The sequence below is a fragment of the Battus philenor genome, unplaced genomic scaffold (genome assembly GCF_028537555.1).
Source record: "Battus philenor isolate CCGP_79_NKW_IND1 unplaced genomic scaffold, ilBatPhil1.0.hap1 SCAF_4, whole genome shotgun sequence".
Taxonomy (NCBI): domain Eukaryota; kingdom Metazoa; phylum Arthropoda; class Insecta; order Lepidoptera; family Papilionidae; genus Battus; species Battus philenor.
In genome coordinates, this window is record NW_027181704.1 from 6,095,860 (window position 1) to 6,117,820 (window position 21,961).

At 32.3% G+C, this 21,961-nt stretch overlaps 2 protein-coding genes across 2 annotated transcripts; one reads left to right on the plus strand and one right to left on the minus strand.

The window, feature by feature from the left end:
* Positions 1-1,344, minus strand: LOC137928852 (uncharacterized). The gene has a single exon (XM_068771844.1). The coding sequence runs from the start codon at positions 1,246-1,248 to the stop codon at positions 487-489; it is 762 nt and encodes a 253-aa protein (XP_068627945.1). The 5' UTR covers positions 1,249-1,344; the 3' UTR covers positions 1-486.
* A 711-nt stretch (positions 1,345-2,055) lies between these two features.
* LOC137929054 (probable phosphorylase b kinase regulatory subunit alpha) lies at positions 2,056-21,845 on the plus strand. Its single transcript, XM_068772114.1, has 17 exons — positions 2,056-2,448; positions 3,026-4,011; positions 4,148-4,361; positions 5,250-5,359; positions 7,541-7,688; positions 8,523-8,687; positions 9,660-9,827; positions 10,391-10,520; positions 10,966-11,051; positions 11,769-11,954; positions 13,012-13,268; positions 15,388-15,516; positions 15,942-16,080; positions 17,663-17,767; positions 19,231-19,346; positions 20,093-20,350; positions 21,204-21,845. The coding sequence occupies exons 1-17, from the start codon at positions 2,190-2,192 to the stop codon at positions 21,417-21,419; spliced, it is 3,672 nt and encodes a 1,223-aa protein (XP_068628215.1). The 5' UTR covers positions 2,056-2,189; the 3' UTR covers positions 21,420-21,845.
* The last annotated feature ends 116 nt before the right edge of the window (positions 21,846-21,961 follow it).

Below are 21,961 nucleotides of genomic sequence, written 5' to 3' on the forward strand. Positions count from 1 at the left end.
CAGTATCAAACAATACACTATATAATTATAATATTTAGTAAAACATTTAATTAAAATCTGAGTATATCACAACATTTTTAAATGTATCTAAATATAAGGGAGACATTTTAAGTAGTAAGGCAAAATTATCAAAAATATATTATTCCATTTACATCAATATAGTTTACCGTAAAGGCATATCATAGCTCTAATATTGCATCACCTGTATAATCTTATTAATTAAGCTCATACGTCTTCTAATCACAATAATTTCCCTAAATTACTTATATTGCTCCATGAATAACTTAATTATCATAATACTTAATTTGGAAAAATATTCTTATTAAACAAAAGCTCTTAAACTTAATAATATTGTCCAGGTTCTTTTCATAATCATAGCTTCAAGGTTTTTTATGTTCTTTTGAAGAAAAATTCAAAAATAAGCTTCCTGATTTTCTTCCTCCCTTACCTTTGACGTTTTATTAAATATATTCACAAATCAAACAACTAGTCATTATACATTCCATCAAGAAGAAAATCCATTCTCTTATAATGTCTATTTTTCCATGCTTCTTGACCTCGCTTTATTGCCAAATAACCAATGACTGCAAACATTGGCACCACCAGTATTGTAATAACAATTGGCATAATCATACCAGGATGACTGTTTGGATTCCTGGCAGCTTTAGTGTTAGAGTCATCTTTAGGATAAAAAGCCTCATAATCCTTCAATGTTATTTGATCCAATGCTTCATTTGACAAAACCAAAGGTTTTTTTGGTATTTCACTTTTAGTATTTTTGTCTTTTGTATTGTGTTCTGGCAAATCGCCACCAGTCATTTTCGGATTAACTGGTGCTATTGTGCTATGAAGATTATTAGTAATCTTGTTAGGAATTTCATGCTCTTTATGGATTATGGTTACATTACTTTTACCCAATTTAGTACTATTTTGTGAATTCTCGTTATCGTCAACTGAAGTGTATACTACTCCTTTTCGTGCTACAACCGACTTTTCTTTATTTTTGCCCATTTCAGTATCCAAATTTAATAGAATATTATGTTTATCTTTTGGTGACGGTTCAATATCAACTGCTGGATTCGGTAATAATGAGCCACCTTCGCTTTCTAGAGTCATCTTAGTTTTATTATCTATGTGTTGAGATTCATTTAAGACTTCTTTACTCAATTTAATGCTTGGAGGTTGCGAATCTATGCTATTGCCAATAATATAGGGAATAAAACAATATAAAACGAAAAATAATATCATTTTGTAAATTAAAATCAAATAAATTCATAAACATAAATCATCAAAGAAAAAATAAACATAAAAAAAAATTATAAAAGTAAAGAGACTGACACTTACTAATAATATAGACCCATTTTGTCAAATGTTATGACATTATGTTTTCAAAATATGGACACAGACAAAACGTGATATACAGGACTATACAATATAATTAACTGTTTTTTTTAAATATTTATTTAACGAATGTTGTATTACTATTAACATTAGGTTTCATATTCTGTTGCATTAAACTACAAGATATAAAAGAATATAGTCATTAAAAGATGCCTCTAATAATAAATAATCTCCATTTTTTAATGTTAAGAACATTAAAAGCAAAATGTAATATTAGTTCGTTGGTTTCAGGTAAATTATAATTCTAAAACTTCAATTCATCAAATATAATTAAACGATAATTTATATAAAATTATTTCAGTCTAATAAATTTTCCATTAAGCATTTAAAATTTTACGATTTTAATTTTATGGAACATGTTTAATTTTTTATTATTTTTCGCTTTCATTTTTAAAGTGTTTATTATTGATATACTTTTATCATTAAAACAGGTATATATATTTTAAGATAATAATATGTGTAACATGTACCTATTTCTTTTATTTCGTGCGTTCAGAAACGAACACATTTATTTACATTTATTGTAAAATTGTATAAATGTGCCAAGAGTGGCTCTTACATCATAAATATATTTAATTAAAAATTCTTCTACGATTTCAGACAGACGAATGTATTCATTAATATGAAATATCACATAATATTAAACCTGTGTTGAAAAATAAACGGGTTTGACAATCTCGACATTCAAATGACATATTTTACAAATAGATTTTATTGTATTTAAAATATGTGTTGGTACTTAATTGGTTTTATTAATAAATATCATATCTGACTAAAAATTGTTAAAAATGAGGACCCGCAGTAATTCGGGAGTTCGTTTGGATTACTATCAAAGACTTGTGCACAAGTTAATTTTAGATCATCAACAACCAGTAACAGGATTGTTCCCTGCTAGCCCACATAATGATCATGCGTGGATTAGAGACAATCTTTATTGTATATTGGCAGTATGGGGGCTTTCAATGGCGTTTAAAAAAATCGCAGACCAAGATGAAGACCGTGCTAAAACATACGAATTGGAGCAAAGTTGTGTAAAATTAATGAGAGGTGAGATAAATCAGTAATTTTGGCTATATTCTGGTATTTTAACCTGAATTTATACGATACATTACTTTCATGATACTTTGAAATGGGCTATGGTAGCTGCGGTTAAGGTATATATTATGTATGACCTTATCATTTGCTATGACTTCCTCTTTAAATTGTCGCCTTATAGTTCTCAAAGCTAGTTCTCGAGGAACCTAAAGACGATTTTACAACCGTGACAGACATTGCCTCTGATTGGCAAAGTAAAGGGTATGAATTAGGTTCTAAGCAGTTTCTATCAGAATATGTTGCCATCAGGTCATCATTCATATCCCACTATGAAATTGTAATTCACTTTTGGTGAATTTCCTCACTTCCTGATGGAGGTCTAAGTCACAATAGAGAAAATTGTATTATGCTTACAACATACTTTAAAGAGGATTATATATCTATTTTAATGCGTATATAAATATGAATACAATGTGATACTAAGAATTTAAACTTGCTTCAAAATATAATCTACAATATTGTGGTGATCTCCAAAATTTTAAAAAATATTTCACAATGTTATACATATTTATATCAAAACATTTTTCAGGTCTTTTGATGGCAATGATGCAACAAAAAGATAAAGTTGAGAAATTTAAAAGTACACAACATCCTATGGACTCACTGCATGCTAAGTATTCCTCAATTACTGGCCGTGTAGTTGTTAAAGATAATGAATGGGGGCACTTACAAATAGATGCTATTTCATTGTACCTTCTTATATTAGCACAGATGACTGCATCTGGCTTACAAATTGTTTTCTCACTTGATGAAGTGGCATTTATACAAAACTTAGTTTTCTATATAGAATCCGCCTATTGCACACCTGATTATGGGATTTGGGAAAGAGGTGATAAAACCAACCATGGTCTACCAGAATTAAATGCCAGCTCTATTGGAATGGCAAAGGCAGCTCTTGAGGCTATGAATGAGTTAGATCTGTTTGGTGCACGAGGGGGGCCATCAAGTGTTATACATGTGTTGGCAGATGAAGCACAAAAATGTCAAGCAGTCTTGCAGTCTATGTTGCCTCGAGAGTCAAACAGTAAAGAACTTGATTCTGGTCTTCTTTCTATAATAAGCTATCCAGCATTTGCTGTGGATGATCCTCAATTAATAGCAAAAACTAGAGATACTATAGTCACCAAACTTCAAGGAAAATATGGATGCAAAAGATTCTTAAGAGATGGTCATAAAACACCCAGAGAAGATCCAAATAGACTCTATTATGAACCATGGGAGCTAAGAATGTTTGAAAACATTGAGTGTGAATGGCCTTTATTCTTTTGCTACCTTATACTTGACTATTGCTTTCAAGGTGATAAAACTAATGTATCAGAATATATGCAAAAATTGGAAAAAATAATGCTACGGAAAGATGATGGAATGCGACTTGTTCCGGAATTATATTCTGTGCCAGTGGATAAAGCTGATGCTGAACAGCATGATCCAGGAAGCCAGGAGCGCATACCGCTTGGTAGGTGTCCTTTCATATGGGCACAATCATTATATATTCTTGGAAAATTGTTACAAGAGGTTAGTTGCATTTCTAGAATCTGTTTCCTTAAAGATTATAACCAGTCTAATTAATTAACCTGGGTATAGAACATTATAATGTTATTATTACTGTTATAATTTTTGCTAAATGAATATATTATTACATATTTTTTAGGGATTTCTAGCTGTTGGAGAATTGGATCCTCTTAATAGAAGGTTGTGTTCGGAGAAAAAACCAGATGTGGTTGTACAAATTGTTATACTTGCTGAAGACAATGAGATTAGAGACAAATTATTGGAATATGATTTACATGTACAGACCATCAGTGAAGTGGCTCCTATAGAAGTTCAGCCAGCTAGAGTATTAAGCCATCTGTATACATATTTAGGTATTCAAGTATATTTATGCTTTTTATAAATGTATATTTATTACTAAAATAGCCATTTTCGTTTTATTCTCAACAATACTAAGTATGCTTTGAGAATGGCTCCCCCAATTGGGGTAATATTTAGTTGTATAATCATTAATACAGGGGAGAGTTTCTTATAGGGAGAAGAATACAAGAGCAAGGATGATAATAACTTTTGTCAGATGAATTTAGTAGAAAAAACATTTTTACTTGATCTAAAGTAATATTTCTTAGGATTTTTACTTTGCTTAATCACCATTGTCATTTTTCCCATATACTTTTTTTATAATTTAATGGGGTTAAACAAGCAATATGACACTACAATAGTGTACAATAATACACTCAAATAGAAGGGTTTTAACTTGAAATTATATTTCATAAGCACAATAATCATTATAATTGTATGATATAGCCAATCTGAAAATCATGAGTGGCTGATATAATAAATAGCATAATGATTATATAGTAAGAAAAAGTGTTAGTTGTCAAAATTCAGATTACTACATATCAAAATGAATTATTGTTTACTATCTATACCTGAAAACTTTGTACTGCCACAAGTTATTGGCATTACTGTTGTGTTTCAGAGAGATCTCTTTGTTTATGATCACTGGAATTAAGTATAAAAGCTTTACAGCCTTTAGGTGTCAAAATGGCTATACATTCACACCTTTTAACTTTTACACTTGTAACCAATTCTGTATATAAAATATGTTACAGTTATAAATTTGCTGTAAAATTAGGTACTATGCTAGTAATGACTTAACTAGTCTTTTAATAAAATAATATATTTATTATGAAAACAGTTCGTCACTATTTAAAGTCATATTTGGCAGAATTTAATTAACACAATTATTCATTTGTCAGGACGCAACAAAAAGTTGGGGCTTTCGGGAAGAAAGTCACGTGATGTCGGTATACTTAGTACAAGCAAGTTATACTCTTTGAATGACCGCATTTTCGCTTTTACTCCACAGGTATGTAGTAGATATTTAAAAATGTAATATTCATATTTTAATTCTTGTAAAAACCAGATGATGTGAGATGTTACTTAAATCTCAAATACTTTTGTAGTAATGAATATGGAGTTATTTTAAGTTATTTTATTGAGTGAATATAGTTTTATTTTATGATTACCAGAAATCGGATATTCAGTTATATTAAGTTAGTATTGGCTTATTATGGTAAATATTTTATTGATGGGCGAATGAATCTTGGCAAGAGATAATTGCTTGTGTTCATGACAAACCACTGTTACTTGTTTGTAGCTTAACATTATGAAAACAGTTGTTTTTGTTTTATTAATGGAATTCGATTCCATAATTTATTAACGAAAACATCTTTATATAAAAATATGATTATCTGTTTTTTGATCATTCTGCTTGTTACTATTATTTTATTAATCTTTTAATATTTTCATCGAAGACTTCTTTCAATTTTAGATTTCATTTAAGGTGTATAAATTAAAAAGATTTTTAGTTATATTTTGAAATACTGTTAGTACTACTTTAATGCCTTGTATGGGATTTAGTTTCTATTTTATAATATTCTCTGATTACTAAGGTAATGGCACCAATATTTTCTGTGTAAAAATTGTGAAATAAGCAGCAATTGACATAGGTTATATATTAGATACAGTTGACTTTCAAATGAACAGGCAATAAAAAATACTATACATTTTTGAAGAACCTATTGAAAATTGTTTTTTCTGTGATAAATATTAACGAAAACAAGTTAGTCTAAACTAGGGGTTCCTGGAATTATTTTCACATAAACCTCTTTTGAAGTTTGACCGTGGATTCCCTGCAACTACATTTTCGATATATTCCCAAAAATGTGAAGATTAAATCTAACTATGGAATTTTGTTTGGCATATATGAATATGCAAGTTTTCAAGTAACGGACGTCGAGCTTCTTGAAATATTATATGTCTACACTAATGGGACCCTTACATAAGAATTGTGATCACAACACGGCGTGCCAATAATAATTGGCACGCGAACGTAGACCCACGCCGTCTGTCGTGGACAGCTGAGGGTCGATCTGCACCATCTTAGGGAACTAAGGATTTAATCTCTTGAAACCAATTTTGTTCTAAAATAATTTATCAACAACTAATTTGTATTAGAAGTAATGTAATACAAGAATTTTTCATAGCATATATTATCATGAAAATAATTTAGGGCCTTTGTAAATAAAGGGACACAAAATGTTTGGTGTCAATTATTGGTGCTATGACCTTGATTGTTTCTGCTACTATTGTTCTAAAAGATGTCTATTATAAATGCTACATATTTGAATGCATCTTATCTTTAGTTTTCTTATATATGCTCATAATTATTTTTTATTTGCTAGTTTTCTGACATGAAGCGTTTTTACATTGCTTCTGACTATGAACTGATGGTCGATACCCTTAAAGCAGAAATTAATTTCTTGAAATCTTCTTGGCAAAATCTACTCGGAAGACCGCTTGTTGTGTTGACTTTGAATCAAATGCACTTAGGTACTATTTTATAATGTATAATTACTAAATGAATGGCTTGCTATTTTCCTCTCCTATTTATTTATGTAGTATTTTTTCTTTTATTTATTTAATAATATCAAGCTTGTGGAATGTGTCAAATAACTGAGACCGAATATTTGGCTTCATATTGACACAAAATTGAAATGTTGGTACATTATGGTACTTTTGTATCTATAAAATTCTAAGAAGCATATGGGCGAGTGAGAATGATAACTATACTGGTTTGTGAGAGTGAGACGGCAAACAGCTTGCTTATGCACAAGTAGAGACTCAAAAAATAGATCCTTCAATAATATATCTATATATTTAGAATCTCAATGATAATTTCTTAACCAAAAAAATACTTAAATAAATATGCATTCAAATATTCGATCTCTTCATATAATATATCGTCAACTGCATGTGGTGTTTTAAATAGTTTTTAACAAGTATGTTTTGCATTAAAATCTAATGCTGATAAAAATTTAATTATCAATTAGAAAAGTATTTTAAGTATTTTGAATCGAATCTTTTGTGGTATTTAAACTAAAACTTATTTATATAAAAAATACTAAATAGATAACGATAGAAATATCAGTAGTGTTGCCCGTTGTGTTTTGCCTCTCAAAGACCCCGTGATATCCCGCATGTTTAGAATTTCGACTACGAGGAGTACTACATGTCTCGCGACCCGGCGCTACTTGCGAGCACCTTTACCGCGAACGTCGCGTTTCTCGGCATGAGCTGGAAGCAAATGCTAGGCCGGCCCACGATCACCTTGCTTGCCACACAATACCTTTTAGGTAATGGAACTAATATTACATACATAATGCTGGCGTGTCCGGATATGGTATCAAAAGACTTTTGGCCGACAGACTATATCGACATATAATTGGTCGACAGACATTTCACCAACATTAATCTCCGTATTGACACTTTGGCGCCAAACAACAGGTCAAATAAATGTTTTACCGATTTATCTTTAGGTTTATTTTTGCTGAAATAATTAACCGCTATTTTAGAACAGCATGAGATTATTCAGTATCCATTAATGTTCAAGTAAATCATAATCTATGAAAATGTCAACTAAATCATTATTGTCTTATATAATAGTCGGCCAAATGTCCAACGGTATATTGTCAGGCTACCATTACTGGAAAGGTTAACCTTTTTAATGTTTGGATGCATATGTTTAATAATTTGTATTAAGGTTATCAGGAAATATACGTGATAATTACATATTGTAAACCCAAATGTTAATGTTTACAAAAATAAAAATTACTTAATGAAACATTGGTAAATTTTGTACTACATATTTTATAAAAATAATAAACTTTTCTTTTACAATTTTGTACTAATTTAATTGTATTTTAAATGAAAATTATTGATATGCACATTAATCTAATTTCATTTGCGAATCGTAATTTATGAATTTTTAATATCATATCATGAAAATTAACATACATTTGTCACATATTTTGGCATAATTATAAATAAAGGCGATATAATTGTATAATTATCAAATGTGTTTAACATTGGTGTTTATTTAAAAAAAATATCCCGCTTATGAAGCTTTAATTGTTATTTAGTTTAAACTTAATGAATTATGATATTTAATATACAATTAAATGTTACAGATCAAGGCCGAATTCCCATGGCCATGATAACAACGATGAAGAAGTTAAAATCAGGATATATCAATGGCACTAGAGTAACATTGGGTAATCTAGGTGACTTTTTAAGTACGTCGGCCATAACTAATTTGAGTTTCTTGGGTAGTCAAGAGGACGGATATCCGGATAGTAAGTACTCTCTCTGTTATATAACATTGTAAAAAAAGTTTTAAATCCTAAAAACGAATGGGATGGAGAAAGCAGAGATCTTATTCGATGGCGAGTAATATTGAGTTGGCGAGTGTGTAGGTAGTATAAACGAATGAAATAAATGAAAATGATGGTTGTAATTTGTGACAAAACAAACAAACAATCAAAAATGCATCTTTGCACAAAATTAAGTATAAAAAACATAAATTAGAGAATTAAAATTATCCAATTAGTCGCCAACAAATACAAGGTGAACAGATAACCTTATATAGTCCATTTTTATAGCCCCTTTGTCATTAATAATTTTTTCACATTTCTTTTTCTTGTCATTTTCTTATATCGATCTTCATATTATTGTTCATTCATTTTCTACAATTACAAGAATATTTGTTATTCCAACGATTTAATTTTTGTAAGTATCACAGATGTAACGTTTTTATTTTTATTCTTTATATAAATCTGCTTACCTAACCCTATATTAATTCTAAGTTTTGTTCCTCCAAATTGTGTATGTGTGTGTGTGACAGTTTCATTTGCAAATTTTCCTTTTTAGTCGGTTAATGTATTTGTGAGTTATTTCAAAGATAAATTCATCGTCAAAACTGGTAGAGAATCGGGTATATTATCTATCTATTGTTTGAAAACTAATTAGATTGGCGAAGTAAGAGGCGGGCCACTTCTTATCGATCCTGTTGGAAATCTATGGGGCAAGCCTGTTTATTTACGTACCCTTTTTGCAATATGTGTAATAGCGGACTAAATGCCTTTAGGCATTCTTTAACAATCAACCAAATTCTTATGTCTGCCAATAGTTTTTCGTACTGAAATGGTGATAATGAATACATACATCCCAACCATGATATCTTTGGAGCCATAAAGCTTAGGGACTTGGATTAGCCTATGTCCAGCGATGAATGTCCTACGGCTGTTTAATCTTGTATTTTGTTTCAGAATTAAACCCGCAAGTGCAATGCTATCTCGAGGAGCACCTGTTGAAGTCGTTTAGTAACAAAATAAGCTTTTTGTCGCGGCCTGCGGGCGCTCGCAATGCCAAAATGTTGCGTCGCCGCATGTCTGTTAGAGGCGCTATTAAGAAGACACGCTCTATTAACGTAGATTGTAAGTTAATTACATTCGTTCAAAAGATTAAATTAACATCCTGTACATTTTTATTCATATAGACATGTAAACGCACTTTTGAACCGTCAATTATTTTATTATTGTAAGTTTTAAGCTACCACCGGAAAAGAGCCGGCAATAAATTCAACGGTTATTGTTTTGAAATGAATTTATTAATAAGCATAAATTATTAACGAGTCAACTAACCAGCTTTCATTTTGACCAAATAAAAACCTCTTGAATGTCATAATAAGGTTTATACAATATTACGCTTTAAATTTTAGATTTGAAAGTAAGAAAAGGAAGGTGTAGGAAATCTTGTGGAATTTTATTGTATTTGCGTACATGCATTTACGAAAGATTTGTTCAGGACTTTCCCTAGACGAAATTTTAGCGTCACGAGTTTATATTTTTTGTATTTATTTATCATGTCTTTTTCACGTTAGCTTTTATAGTCAATTTAATTTTGGGACATAAACAAGATTATTTATAGTGAACAGAAGAAATTTTTAGAATACCAATATTATTAAAAAAAAATCACCAGTACATCCTTATATTTCCAGCGGAGACCTTAGGCATGGAGGGTGAACATGTGGGACCTCATCTAGAGAGAAAACCTTCTTGGCTAGAAGTCGAAACTACTTTAGGCCGAAGTCCATCACCAGAGGACGCCAAGAGGAGGGTTATCACAAAGTAATATTTAATTAAAAATTTTAGTTATTTGTAAATCGAAATCATTTATTCTTTATAAAATAATTGAAATCTAATTTTATTACTGTAAATACTGGAAAAAATATTTTATATTTAAAATGACAAATGCTACTCAAAACGAATTTTTGATAATTATTATTGAAAATTATATTTATTGGACATAAAATAAGTTTCATGTCAACATAGTTCCTCTTGAGACAAACTTGTGTGTAAGCACAGTTTCTTCTCGTGCAATTTATAATATTTTATGCCAAATACTAAAAGAATGTGAAATAAAAAGCAATATAAAATAAAGAACCCGGACAATGAAATCTAATAAAGCTATGTACTCTTCTGGTTGTGTTTGTGTATTGTAATTGCATTTATAATTTTAGTTACCTCCTTAAAAAAGTAAAATGTACATATTTATCTTTTTCAATATTTTCAGAGGAACGTCGACTACTAGTTTGGGTGTAGTCACACCCACAATCGAAATAACTAAAGAACAAACGCCTTCGCCGCCAAAAGAGGAAGGTAAGTGTTAGATTTATTGATTTGTTTAATATTTACATATAATGTATTTTCATGTAAAAAATGCACACTTATTATCTGTCTCATATGATCATCAGCACAATGCCCTAGACATATTAAATGTCTACTGTATATTGTAATAATAGAACTGAATAAATATAATTTTGGAAATTTCGAGACTAGGGACATATATTACTCTGATAATATTTAATGCATTTGTTTTTAACAAAATGTTTTAAATTTCTGAAACATCATTGGTCAATAATATGTTACGAAAGAAAATCTCTTGGTTATCAGTTAAGGATTAATAATGTTCTGAATTTAATTAAATCCATAGCAAACATTATAAAACAATAGGCTACCCACCACTTACTTAAATCTTGGATTTAACCAATGAAGTAATAAAATGTATTTGCTATCCACATTTTAGGACATTATATTATTATATGTATGCTCTGTACACGTCAACTACCCATTATTTGTACTTACCTTTTCCATACTACGGTCGTCTGTAAAGAATCGCCTAATGTGATAAGACCGCCCATTGTATTTTTTTTGCATATTATTATGAAACTATATAAATGTGTCATAGCGTGTACAATAAAGAATATAAAATAAATAAATTAATAAATAAACCATTATAAATATATATCATATATTCACTATGTCCAGCTGTGGACGTTCTGTGGCTGAAATGATGATGTCAATGACACGTTTCAGGAGCCGTTAACAAAAACATACCGACAATAGTCCGCAACAGAACGACGTCAGAGTCACAGAACTTGGTGTACGCCGAGCAGGAGACAGATGAGCTGATCGCAATGCTGCGCGAGACCGAGAGCTTGGATGAGCAGGGCGATATACTGCAGTACTTAGTGGATACTCAAGGCTTGGACTTTTACACGGGTATGTTTCTTATGTTGATCATAATATATACCTTTGTTTGATTATCTGAATGGGTAACGCGATTTCTGATGCACTACGCTTGACAGCCGAGGCCTTTCAACATGGTAACTTCATGGAGTCTCTGCCGAAGCGATCTAAGAGCTCGCTGGCCTCCTAATACGGTAGAATTGTATGTAGCGGCGCGGGTGCCCTCGGGCTTCCATGCCTTGTAAGAGGTCTGAGACGTCCTTCCGTCTTGAACTCGCGAACATAAAAATGCCACTTGGATAACAGTAAATGTGCGGTCCAAAAAACATATATGCCTTGACGATTTTTTTATTAAACCAAGATCTTCACGATGTAAAATGAGCGCTTTGCAGCCTAGTTGTGTAAACCAGTCTGCTGAGACAAGACAAGACAAACCAGGATCCCTCAGATCTTCGAAAACACTCAACTATTGACACTCTGGAGGCTTCCAAGAACAAGTTTAAGCTATTGTAACCCCGCCATTTCCTCTCGAGTGTTTTAGTTCAATTAGTATAATATTACATTAATTTTCTTTCATTTTAAGAAACAAATCTTGTCTGTTCTTTTCAACTTGTACCTTGATTATGAGAACTTGATATGAGAACCTTAATATGAGAACTCTTCATAGCTGTTTTTTAAGATAATCATATAAACAACAACAAGAACAACATAGATATAGAATAGAAAAGGTCATATGCTATTTTAATAAATTCTTTTAAACTTTAGGAAACCTATAGTTTGCAAATAACAACATTTATGTATTTATTTCGATCGCTTCGCCTTATTCCGATTAGTCAATTAAAAAATTGTTTCTCTAGTTGATAATGTACTTAAATATTTTAATTTCATATTCTAATTGTGAATATTGAGCTATAATCAACTTAGTCTGCCAATCATTTATAATATATAAACACCTAAATAAGTATTTTTTTAAGTAAAAAAATTATTTACTGTTTTTTTGTTACACAAGATCAAGATGAAACATTAATTTGATCTATAAGTTTTAAGTAACATACTGAAAGTACATTATTTCAATTTGTTCACACCTCAGGAATGATAGAAAGTGGCAAACAAGTAACAGTAAAGGATCTTCTGAAGGCACTTTACGAAAAGGCGTGCTCCCAGAAACTCTGGGGCTTAGTCCGTCACACTGCCGGCATGCTGGGGAAACGAGTGGAGGATTTAGCTAAGGCAGTGACGGATCTGTTGGTCAGACAGAAACAAATAACTGTGGGCATGCCGCCCAACAACGAACACACCATCACGGCACCACTGCCGGAGAATGAATTGCGACAGTTGATTCATTTGGTAAGTAAACCTTTATGTAGTTCGTTCGCATTAAAAATTCGTTTTCATCATGCTCACCGGCCTTGTTACGCCCAACCAATCAAATCATTAAGCACAATAAAACTTTTTTGCTATCGATAGTATAACCTTCAACTGATCTCTGCTACTTTAGCCGCAGATTGTTCACTTCTAAACATAAGCCTCGTTCATAGATTTCCAATAGAGCCGATTTAAAACTGTCTGCATTCAGCATCTTTGGATGGTCTTAACATCATCTCTCTACCGTTGTGCACTTGCCGGTCCGTGATCTACTTTCCACAACCATAGTAGCAGAATCGCAGAAGTCCCTGCGATCAGCAGTTCTACGCGCTATGTAGCTTTCCTCCTGTCATTTCAATTTTGTTTACTTTCGTTCGTCAACATATCTCCTTATTCTTGTTTCGTTTTTGTACAAAAATTCCGAGCCTTGGCTCGATTTTCGACTGTGAATTTTAAAATCACTCCTGAAATCCGAGTGGTCAACGTCACATTCTAATTGAGACAATGACGACACTCCGTTCTTATCGCGAGCAAACTATTAACATTTACATAAAAGCTTTTTAATTTAATCAGCTATATATAGTTCACACTGTTTATTTTACTTACTGTTAAAGATATCATTCCATTATTCACAACGTAATATTTGTTTCACGCAGTCATTTCGTCGAGAAAAGCATGAGAATACAAAGGTAACGACATATTTTACATTCCATTTATTAAAATTATTTGCATTACTTATCATTATCGACTATTATTCATTATCTTACGCTTATTTTGAAATAATATGAACAAAACAGAAATAGCACAGATTCTACGGAAGAGTAGTGTTGCCATTGACAATAACTTAATTGTAATATATTGTTAGAATAAAACTCAGTCTAGCTATAATTTCATTTATGTGTTCATTATATGATAGATGATTCTGAGATGTATTTTCATAATTTTCGTAATCTGGTAATATAGTAGTCTACACACTACTATATTACCAGATTACGGCGCTAGCCGAGGCTACTACAAGAGTCCTCGAACTTTGCTACCTTAAAAAAGGTTTCACGTTAGGCGCCTTCTGCGACCTGCCGCTTTGAATACGAGGAATCTCCAAAATTCTGTTTGGGGAGCAGTGAAAGTCGGGACTCAAAAAAAGAAGTGGTATGTAAGGCTTTGTAATGGAGACCACAGATATTCAGAGCAACGTAAGACGTCCACCCACAAGGATAGACAGATGATCTAGTTTAGATTATCTCAGCAGGCTAAATACAGACAGTCTCCTATCGATCTTTACGGAAATTTATGAGCGAGTCTATATCCAGCGGTGGACGTCTTACAGCTAAAATGATGATGATGATGAAAGTACGAATTAAAGTCGCGAGGAACATGTATGATCTTACACTACTTAAATAGATAAAAGAGGACCATTTATCAAATATAACAATTAACCACTTCGGTATGGTGCTCGTCGTCGGCCACGATAACGTACCCACAACCGAGCGTCGACTTTAGTCGTCAATCAAGATATTTTAACATAATTTTGCAATTACAGTTTATTATAATTGCATTAGGTTAAGGCCATGCGTCGTATCATGATGTGTTTGGTGTGATATAAAAAAAACATTTATTGCTATATTCTAGACTTGCGATTTTAAAATTGCATCAATTTTTCATTTATAAAAATAAAACTAAACATATTGATATAACGAAATAGAAACAAACGCCGTCTTAATTATGTTATGAGTAATATTTGCTAGTAATATAAAACAATCTTATCACAAATGAGTTAAATAGCAAAACGGACTCAGTATTATAGCAAGTAAGAGCTGACTGTGTGTGTTCACTTGAAGTCATCGACTTTAGTCGACGCTCGTACCGAAGTGGCTATGATCCTATTTTTTTTCACACTGTTTGTTTATAGGCTAGTACAGCTTAAGCTAAAATCGAAACTCGTATGGCTTTATAACAATATTTTTGATCAGGCTTTGAAAAATAATTTGGAAACTTGCACTAATATGGAAATGTGCAACGAATAGAAATTTATGTTCGATTACAAGATTGCGAATCTCTGCCTATTTATCTGCAATTATAATGCAAGTTAGATAACTTTCAGGCGTATGGCGACGACGAGAGTACAGCGATGTTGACTCAGGAGCTGCTCGTGTACCTTGCGATGTTTATCAGAACCGAACCGCAATTGTTCTTAGAAATGCTGAGACTCAGGGTTGGACTTATTATACAGGTATGTCTTTACCTTATTATAACACTTGTACTGTGGGCGGATTAAGCATTTATTTACTACTTAATTATATATTTATAATGCAACTAGGCTACGTTTAGCCTTCACCTGACGTAAATAGACAAAACAAAACCATGTAACAGTAAGTGTGGTGGGTGATGCGTAAATGTGATAAGGGTGACTGCTGTATGTGGAATGTATGCTAAATTATAGAAATTGTAAAGGATGAGAGGAGAAAGGTGAAAGTAGGAGGGGGCTGTCTCGAAAATAAGATGGGGAAAAATTTAAAAGAAGAAAATTTGAAAAATTTACACACTTTGGATTATTGTGGTCCAAAGTGTGTAAATACATTTTTAGAAATGTTATGAAATGTTACTATTATAAGTAAAATTTGGGCTTGGAAGTATATGTTCTAATTGTTTTTTCAGGTGATGGCAACTGAATTGTCACGCACGCTGTCTTGCGACGGTGAAGAGGCTTCCGAACACTTGCTTAACCTTTCGCCATTCGAAATGAAGAATCTTTTGTACCATATCCTCAGCGGCAAGGAGTTCGCCATTAACAGCGGTAAATTATAGGTTTTCTGATAATATCATTTTTAATAATTATATAAATAATTAAACAATAGACACATGCACTTCATAAACCGTCAAAGTGCGTCTTTAGCAAAGTTTACATTAAGAAAAGCTATTGCTTTTTGTTAAAGGAGTAATGTTTATTTTCCAGCAAACTCCCTGTTTGTAATAAAGGAAAAGATCAATACGGACAAAGGCGAGTCACTACCATAAAATACGTCCTACGCTTTTGTTTATGTCAAATCAGGATAATTTAGAATTCATGGCACCATGCATGTCTTGATTCCTTTTAATGAATTTTTCGCATGCGTAAAGTATTATTTATAAAAAGATATAATTTCATAACTTTATATCACTTTTAGCGTTACTTCTTTGAAACTCATATCCTTTATAATTTTTTGTAGTTGCACAAGTTAATGTATTAATCATTTATTCAGCTTTAACTTTAAATTATTTTACATACCCTATATCATTTATAAAATCCTTGGTTATAGGTGTAAAAGTTTTTTATGGCTGTGTATAGCAGGAGTGGCCAAGTTCCTTGATAGTTCGAGCCATTATTCGAAAATTGAAATTTTTCGCGAGCCGCAATTTATTACGTATTTAAAACACGAAAACGGATATTTTTACCAAAAAATATATATTAACTGGAGTTATATGACAAAAGTACAAAATATGTGTATTGAAGTTAGATATAATGACACATGTATAAGACAGCACTCTTAATAAATAATATGTAAGATGCCGGTTAGTTAATTATGATCGGTGTTTGAATTTCGCTAATTTTATGATGGAATAATAATAATTGTTATTCATACCAGTGATTTGTTTCGATTTCCCAGGAGGTGACATAGGTTATATAAATTTAATTATTGAAATAATTCGACAATCAATCGGAGCCAAAACAATCGTTCAAGGAGCCGCATGTGGCTCGCGAGCCCCATTTTAGTCGTCCCTGGTGTATAGTATACCCTGTTTAAAAATAAATGGTTTCTGAAATCATAAATTATGTAGTGATAATATAGTAACCAAAAGCGTTTTTAAATTCCGATTACTACATTAAACTTTACTATTGCTTGTATGTATGTGCGGAATTTGTATTGCCAGAAGTTATTAGCCAGTGCCATTCCTGTAACTAATTAATTACCTTGTATAATAGTGTATTGAGACTTATTCAATTGTCTTTATGTATTTAATATTTTTTAAACAAAAACTAAATTCTAAGTATAAAATTAAAGAACAATGATGGATTTTTGTAGTGATATGTCTAATACATAATCACAAATAGATATGTAAAGCAAAGTAAAGAATTCGAATTATCCTGTACTATATATGTTCTAATACTTGTCTTGTGTATTCAATCGTACAGCTTTAAAATAAAAATTCATAATGTACATAATTAAATTGTTCTATATTTACATGCATATTTGCATATATCTACATGTTTCTGTTGACATTGTTTCTCACTAATTCATTACACTTTATTTCTTATAACAAACTGTATTTAATCCATCCTGCTAGAGCTGTTTGATAAATATTTACTAACGGTTATTATAAAAGTGCAGTTCTTTCAGTTGGCCGAGGAAACTTCTCAATAGTTAGCAACAAATCAAATCGATACGGCAAGAAGTCTCAAATAGTGCTGGAAGGACAATCACTGCAAGGCGGAATAGATGACGGTCAGTTACATTTTAATAATTTCATCTATATAAGTTTTTAACCAATGTATACACCCATCATGATATCTCTGAAATTAAAAGGGCTTCGAGGCTTTAAATTTGTTAGGAATATTTCTTTCGCCGTGTAAAAGTCAGTTTAGGATGGATTTTACAAAATTATTTCTAAAAGAGGATTGAGGGGGGGGGTCTGGCCAGATTTTTTTTTTGAAAATACACCCATAAAAGGCAATTCAGGCCACGCTTACCAAGCAGGGGACAATTTGTTTTTTTTTTTTTATAATAGTTCTGATTTTAAATTTTACGAAATTCAATCCGCAAGGTTGAAGGAAGGAAGTCATTGAGTTTGCGAGGCTGACTCACTCAATGACATAAATAATGAAATATTATCAATGTTAAGACAGAAGAGTACCCCATACGACTAATCATTTTTACATGTTACACAATACTATTCATACATTTTTTAAAGATATAATTAGTTCTAGGGGCAACATTACGTCATCGTTTCGGCATCGAAAACGGGAATTCCCCAGAAATAAAATTGTTCATTTTATATCGGTATAAATAGGAACGAAGCTCGAATGAATATACACACTTTTACTTGTGACTTCGTAATGTTACTACTTCAAGACCTATCACCGGCCCTAGGAAGAATCCCACGTAGTTAAAGACGTTTTCTACGTAAGAAGTATATTTATGTTTGTAATAATGCCGCCTTTTAATCTCAAAAGTAATTAGGACATAGTCTTAAGTTGACAACTAAATTATGATGATGTAAATATGTCTATTCATATTTTGATTTAACGTTAATAAAACAAGTTACGTCGGAAATTAACAATCGATGTTATCATATACTTAAAGTTAGTGCTAAAAAGACATTAAGGATATAGCAACAGTTATTTTACTTTAAATATTGCTGCTCAGAGAGATATCCGCTTTTGTCGTTGTTTCAGCCCTTAGACATCCACTGCTAGGCATAGGTTTCCCCCAAACATACCTATAGAAGATATGCCATAATCGCCACGCTCGGCACGTGGGTTGGCAATTGTGTTATCACGTAGAGGACGCTACTTCTCATCCTCTGAAAACTTGTTTGTGTGCAGTGGCAATCCTATATAACTATTGCATAATGAATAATATATGATTGTTTCCCGGGAATTGAACTCGCGACCTGCGTTTGTAAGTCTTAATCTTCTAAACTATGCTAACACTGTTCCATATTATGACGCTTGGTGACCGAATTGTGGTATTGTGGTTCGCAGAGGATACTACTGCCCATTATTTGGAAACTTATAAGCAGTGGCAATATTTTACAATTAACGAAGAAAGTGTGAAAAGTATAAGACTTTAATCCTGGAAATGTAACTCGCGTCCTACAATCGCAAGTCCTATACTACTGGGCTACCACTGCTTGATGTCAGTTTACAATAAAAAAATAAAATACGTAATATTATTATGGGGTGCAGTGCCGATGGTGGAGCAGGACCGTCAAGGGCAGTGGTTGCGTCGACGCCGTCTTGACGGAGCCTTAAATCGCGTCCCGAGAGACTTTTATCCCCGAGTCTGGGGTGTTTTGGAAAGGGTAAGTCATTTCGATTAAAAGTAGCACTAACCATAAAAAAAACTATAAAATTAAAAAGTCTGATAGGCATGTTTACCTAAAGTTGAAGCGAAGGCTTATTATGGAATACACTTTTGTATCAAACAAATCCAGGATACAAATGAATGAGTGAAACAACTGTATCTGTTTGTACACGTGAGACTACAAACTACATCTGTTTCGTTGTCGTCGTTTCTGCAAGCCAGCTGCCAGCATAGACGCCCTCTGCGAGGTATAAGGCCCAGCGCAACTTGTTTATGAGCCGTGGTAATCCTATATAATTAAATCACGAAGTGTGAATTACATAAGATAGTATCCCTGGGATTGAACCTGCGATCTTCGATCGCAAATTTCAGTCTTCTACCGCTGGGCTACCTCTATTTATAAGTAGATAGAATCTAAGTTCTGTTTTCTTAGTTCGTTAACACCTGCCATATTTTTTTATTAAAAAAATCTTTAAGGTCACCTCTTATATCGTTTATTCAACATATGTTTGGAATTATTTCGTAACATGTCTTAGAATTATTATTTTACAATAGTCTGAAGCTTAAATTTGCCGATTGTCTCTTTCCAAAGATCGATGTGTAATATTTATCGCCAGGTACTATACATAATAAAGAATTTGAAGGATTTATACTTTAAGTATTAGAATATTTAGTGATTCTGTTAGCCATTTTCATTAGGTTATTGTGGCAAAATGTACAGAAATAAATTGATTTTTATTTCAGTGCCAAGGTCTAGTGATTCAAGGCAAAGTGCTACAACCGAATTTGACGCAAGAGATGACGCCCGGAGAGTTAAAATTTGCGCTTGCGGTGGAAACTGTCTTAAATTCCATTCCTCAACCGGAGTACAGACAGCTGGTGGTCGAGGCACTCATGGTGTTGACGCTAGTCGTAGAATACAAGGCCGTCAATCATTTAGGCGGCATGATAACTGTGGAACATTTGGTCCATAAGGCGAATCAGACATTTTTGGAAGATCAGGTAAATATATAAATTTTAACTAATATTGATTATGTGGTCATTACTTAACATAACATTGTTTTAGCAAATAATATAAATATTTAATTTGAGATGTCGTAATAATAATTTCGTAGCCAAACGCACTGCCAACGGATCTATAGAGTCCTTAACAAACTAAGACAGGTTTTTTTAACATTAATCATAATTATCATACATTTAAATAGGATTTTTATGGGTTTTTATTTAAGGTACTTGTCATCATTTTAGTAGGACATCCACTGCTGGACATACACCTCCCTTATAGTTCGATTAGACCAGTTAAAAGCGGCCTTCGTCCAGCTTCTTAACGAGCTGTCTTGTCCACTTTGTGGGCGGACTTCCCAGGCTGTGCTTCCGGTCCGTAAGGTCCACTCAAGAACTTGAAAACCCCAGCGACCGTTTGATCTTCGCAGTGCCTCTTCAACTTAAAAATTTGCTGATTCTATCTCAGATAAAAATCCCGTGTATAGGACTCTGTTAAGCGACTGATGATCTTGGCAGTTAGACCCGAAGAAAGCTTTAACGAGTCTGACTCGTGATGAAAACTTTTGCCCAAACATCATTATGACGAACCGGGCTCGTGAATAGGTCGTTAGGCCAAACATAAACGTAAACAGTATTGGACTACAAGAGCAGTACTAGAAAAGTCTAATTTAAAAAGTGTATATCAGAGGCATTTATATTTCCGCTGGTTTTGTGACCTTTCTCGCGCATCAGTCTGATCTGTTTATCACGCGTTGACGCGTAACACTTGGGCCCGAGTTTCGTCGAGCTAAAGGGCACGGCAAAGAGTTAAATAGATGATGTATAATTTTAATTTGTTTCGGATCCACAGATGCGATGCAACGGCGACGCGACGCTTTGTTGCGCGAAAGCGGACTGCTTCGGTGGGGCTTTGCTTTGCGGTGGGGCCGCTGGGGTATGCCAACACTTGTATGACAGCGCGCCAAGCGGCAGCTATGGAACTATGACATATTTAGCAAGAGCAGTAGCCGCTCTTTTAGCCGAAAGGATGCCTCATGACTCGCCTATCGAATGCACTATTACGTAAAAATATTTACAACCATGAATCTCTATTAAATTCATAAAATAACCTATTGTGTAAAGAAAAATCATTTGAAGTATTCACATAAATAACAAGTTAAAGCCAAATTAGTCTTCTTTTTACTGTGATTATTTGATAAAATATATAGTTTTTATAATCTATGAATATTCATAGCAATATTAAAAATATGAATAATTATTACTCATTTAAAAGACATTAAAAATACTAAACATAGTATTAAATCATTACAATTTTTTAACAATCATGGATATTAAGAATATATTACCTAAACTTTTAAAGGCATAGACTTATTGTACATACAAAGTATTATTCTTGTATTATTTAAAAAAAAAGTAAATGACATACATATTATTTTCGAGACACTACCTGAAAAATTTCAATTTTTTATGATAACATTGACTAATAATATTAAAAGAAAACAGGAGATACTTTTTCCAAATTATATTTATAAGAATCATTGAACTGTAAACAAGAATATATTAAAAATAATGATATTTTACTTGATGTGAAATATTAGACCTAAATTT

Bases quoted from the DNA above. Each gene is read 5' to 3' on its own strand.
- LOC137928852 (XM_068771844.1), bottom strand. From the start codon at position 1,248: ATGATATTATTTTTCGTTTTATATTGTTTTATTCCCTATATTATTGGC.
- LOC137929054 (XM_068772114.1), top strand. From the start codon at position 2,190: ATGAGGACCCGCAGTAATTCGGGAGTTCGTTTGGATTACTATCAAAGA. The intron at 10,521-10,965 runs GTAATATTTAAT...CAATATTTTCAG, and splicing joins AAGAGGAGGGTTATCACAAA to AGGAACGTCGACTACTAGTT. The intron at 16,081-17,662 runs GTAAATTATAGG...CAGTTCTTTCAG, and splicing joins GGAGTTCGCCATTAACAGCG to TTGGCCGAGGAAACTTCTCA.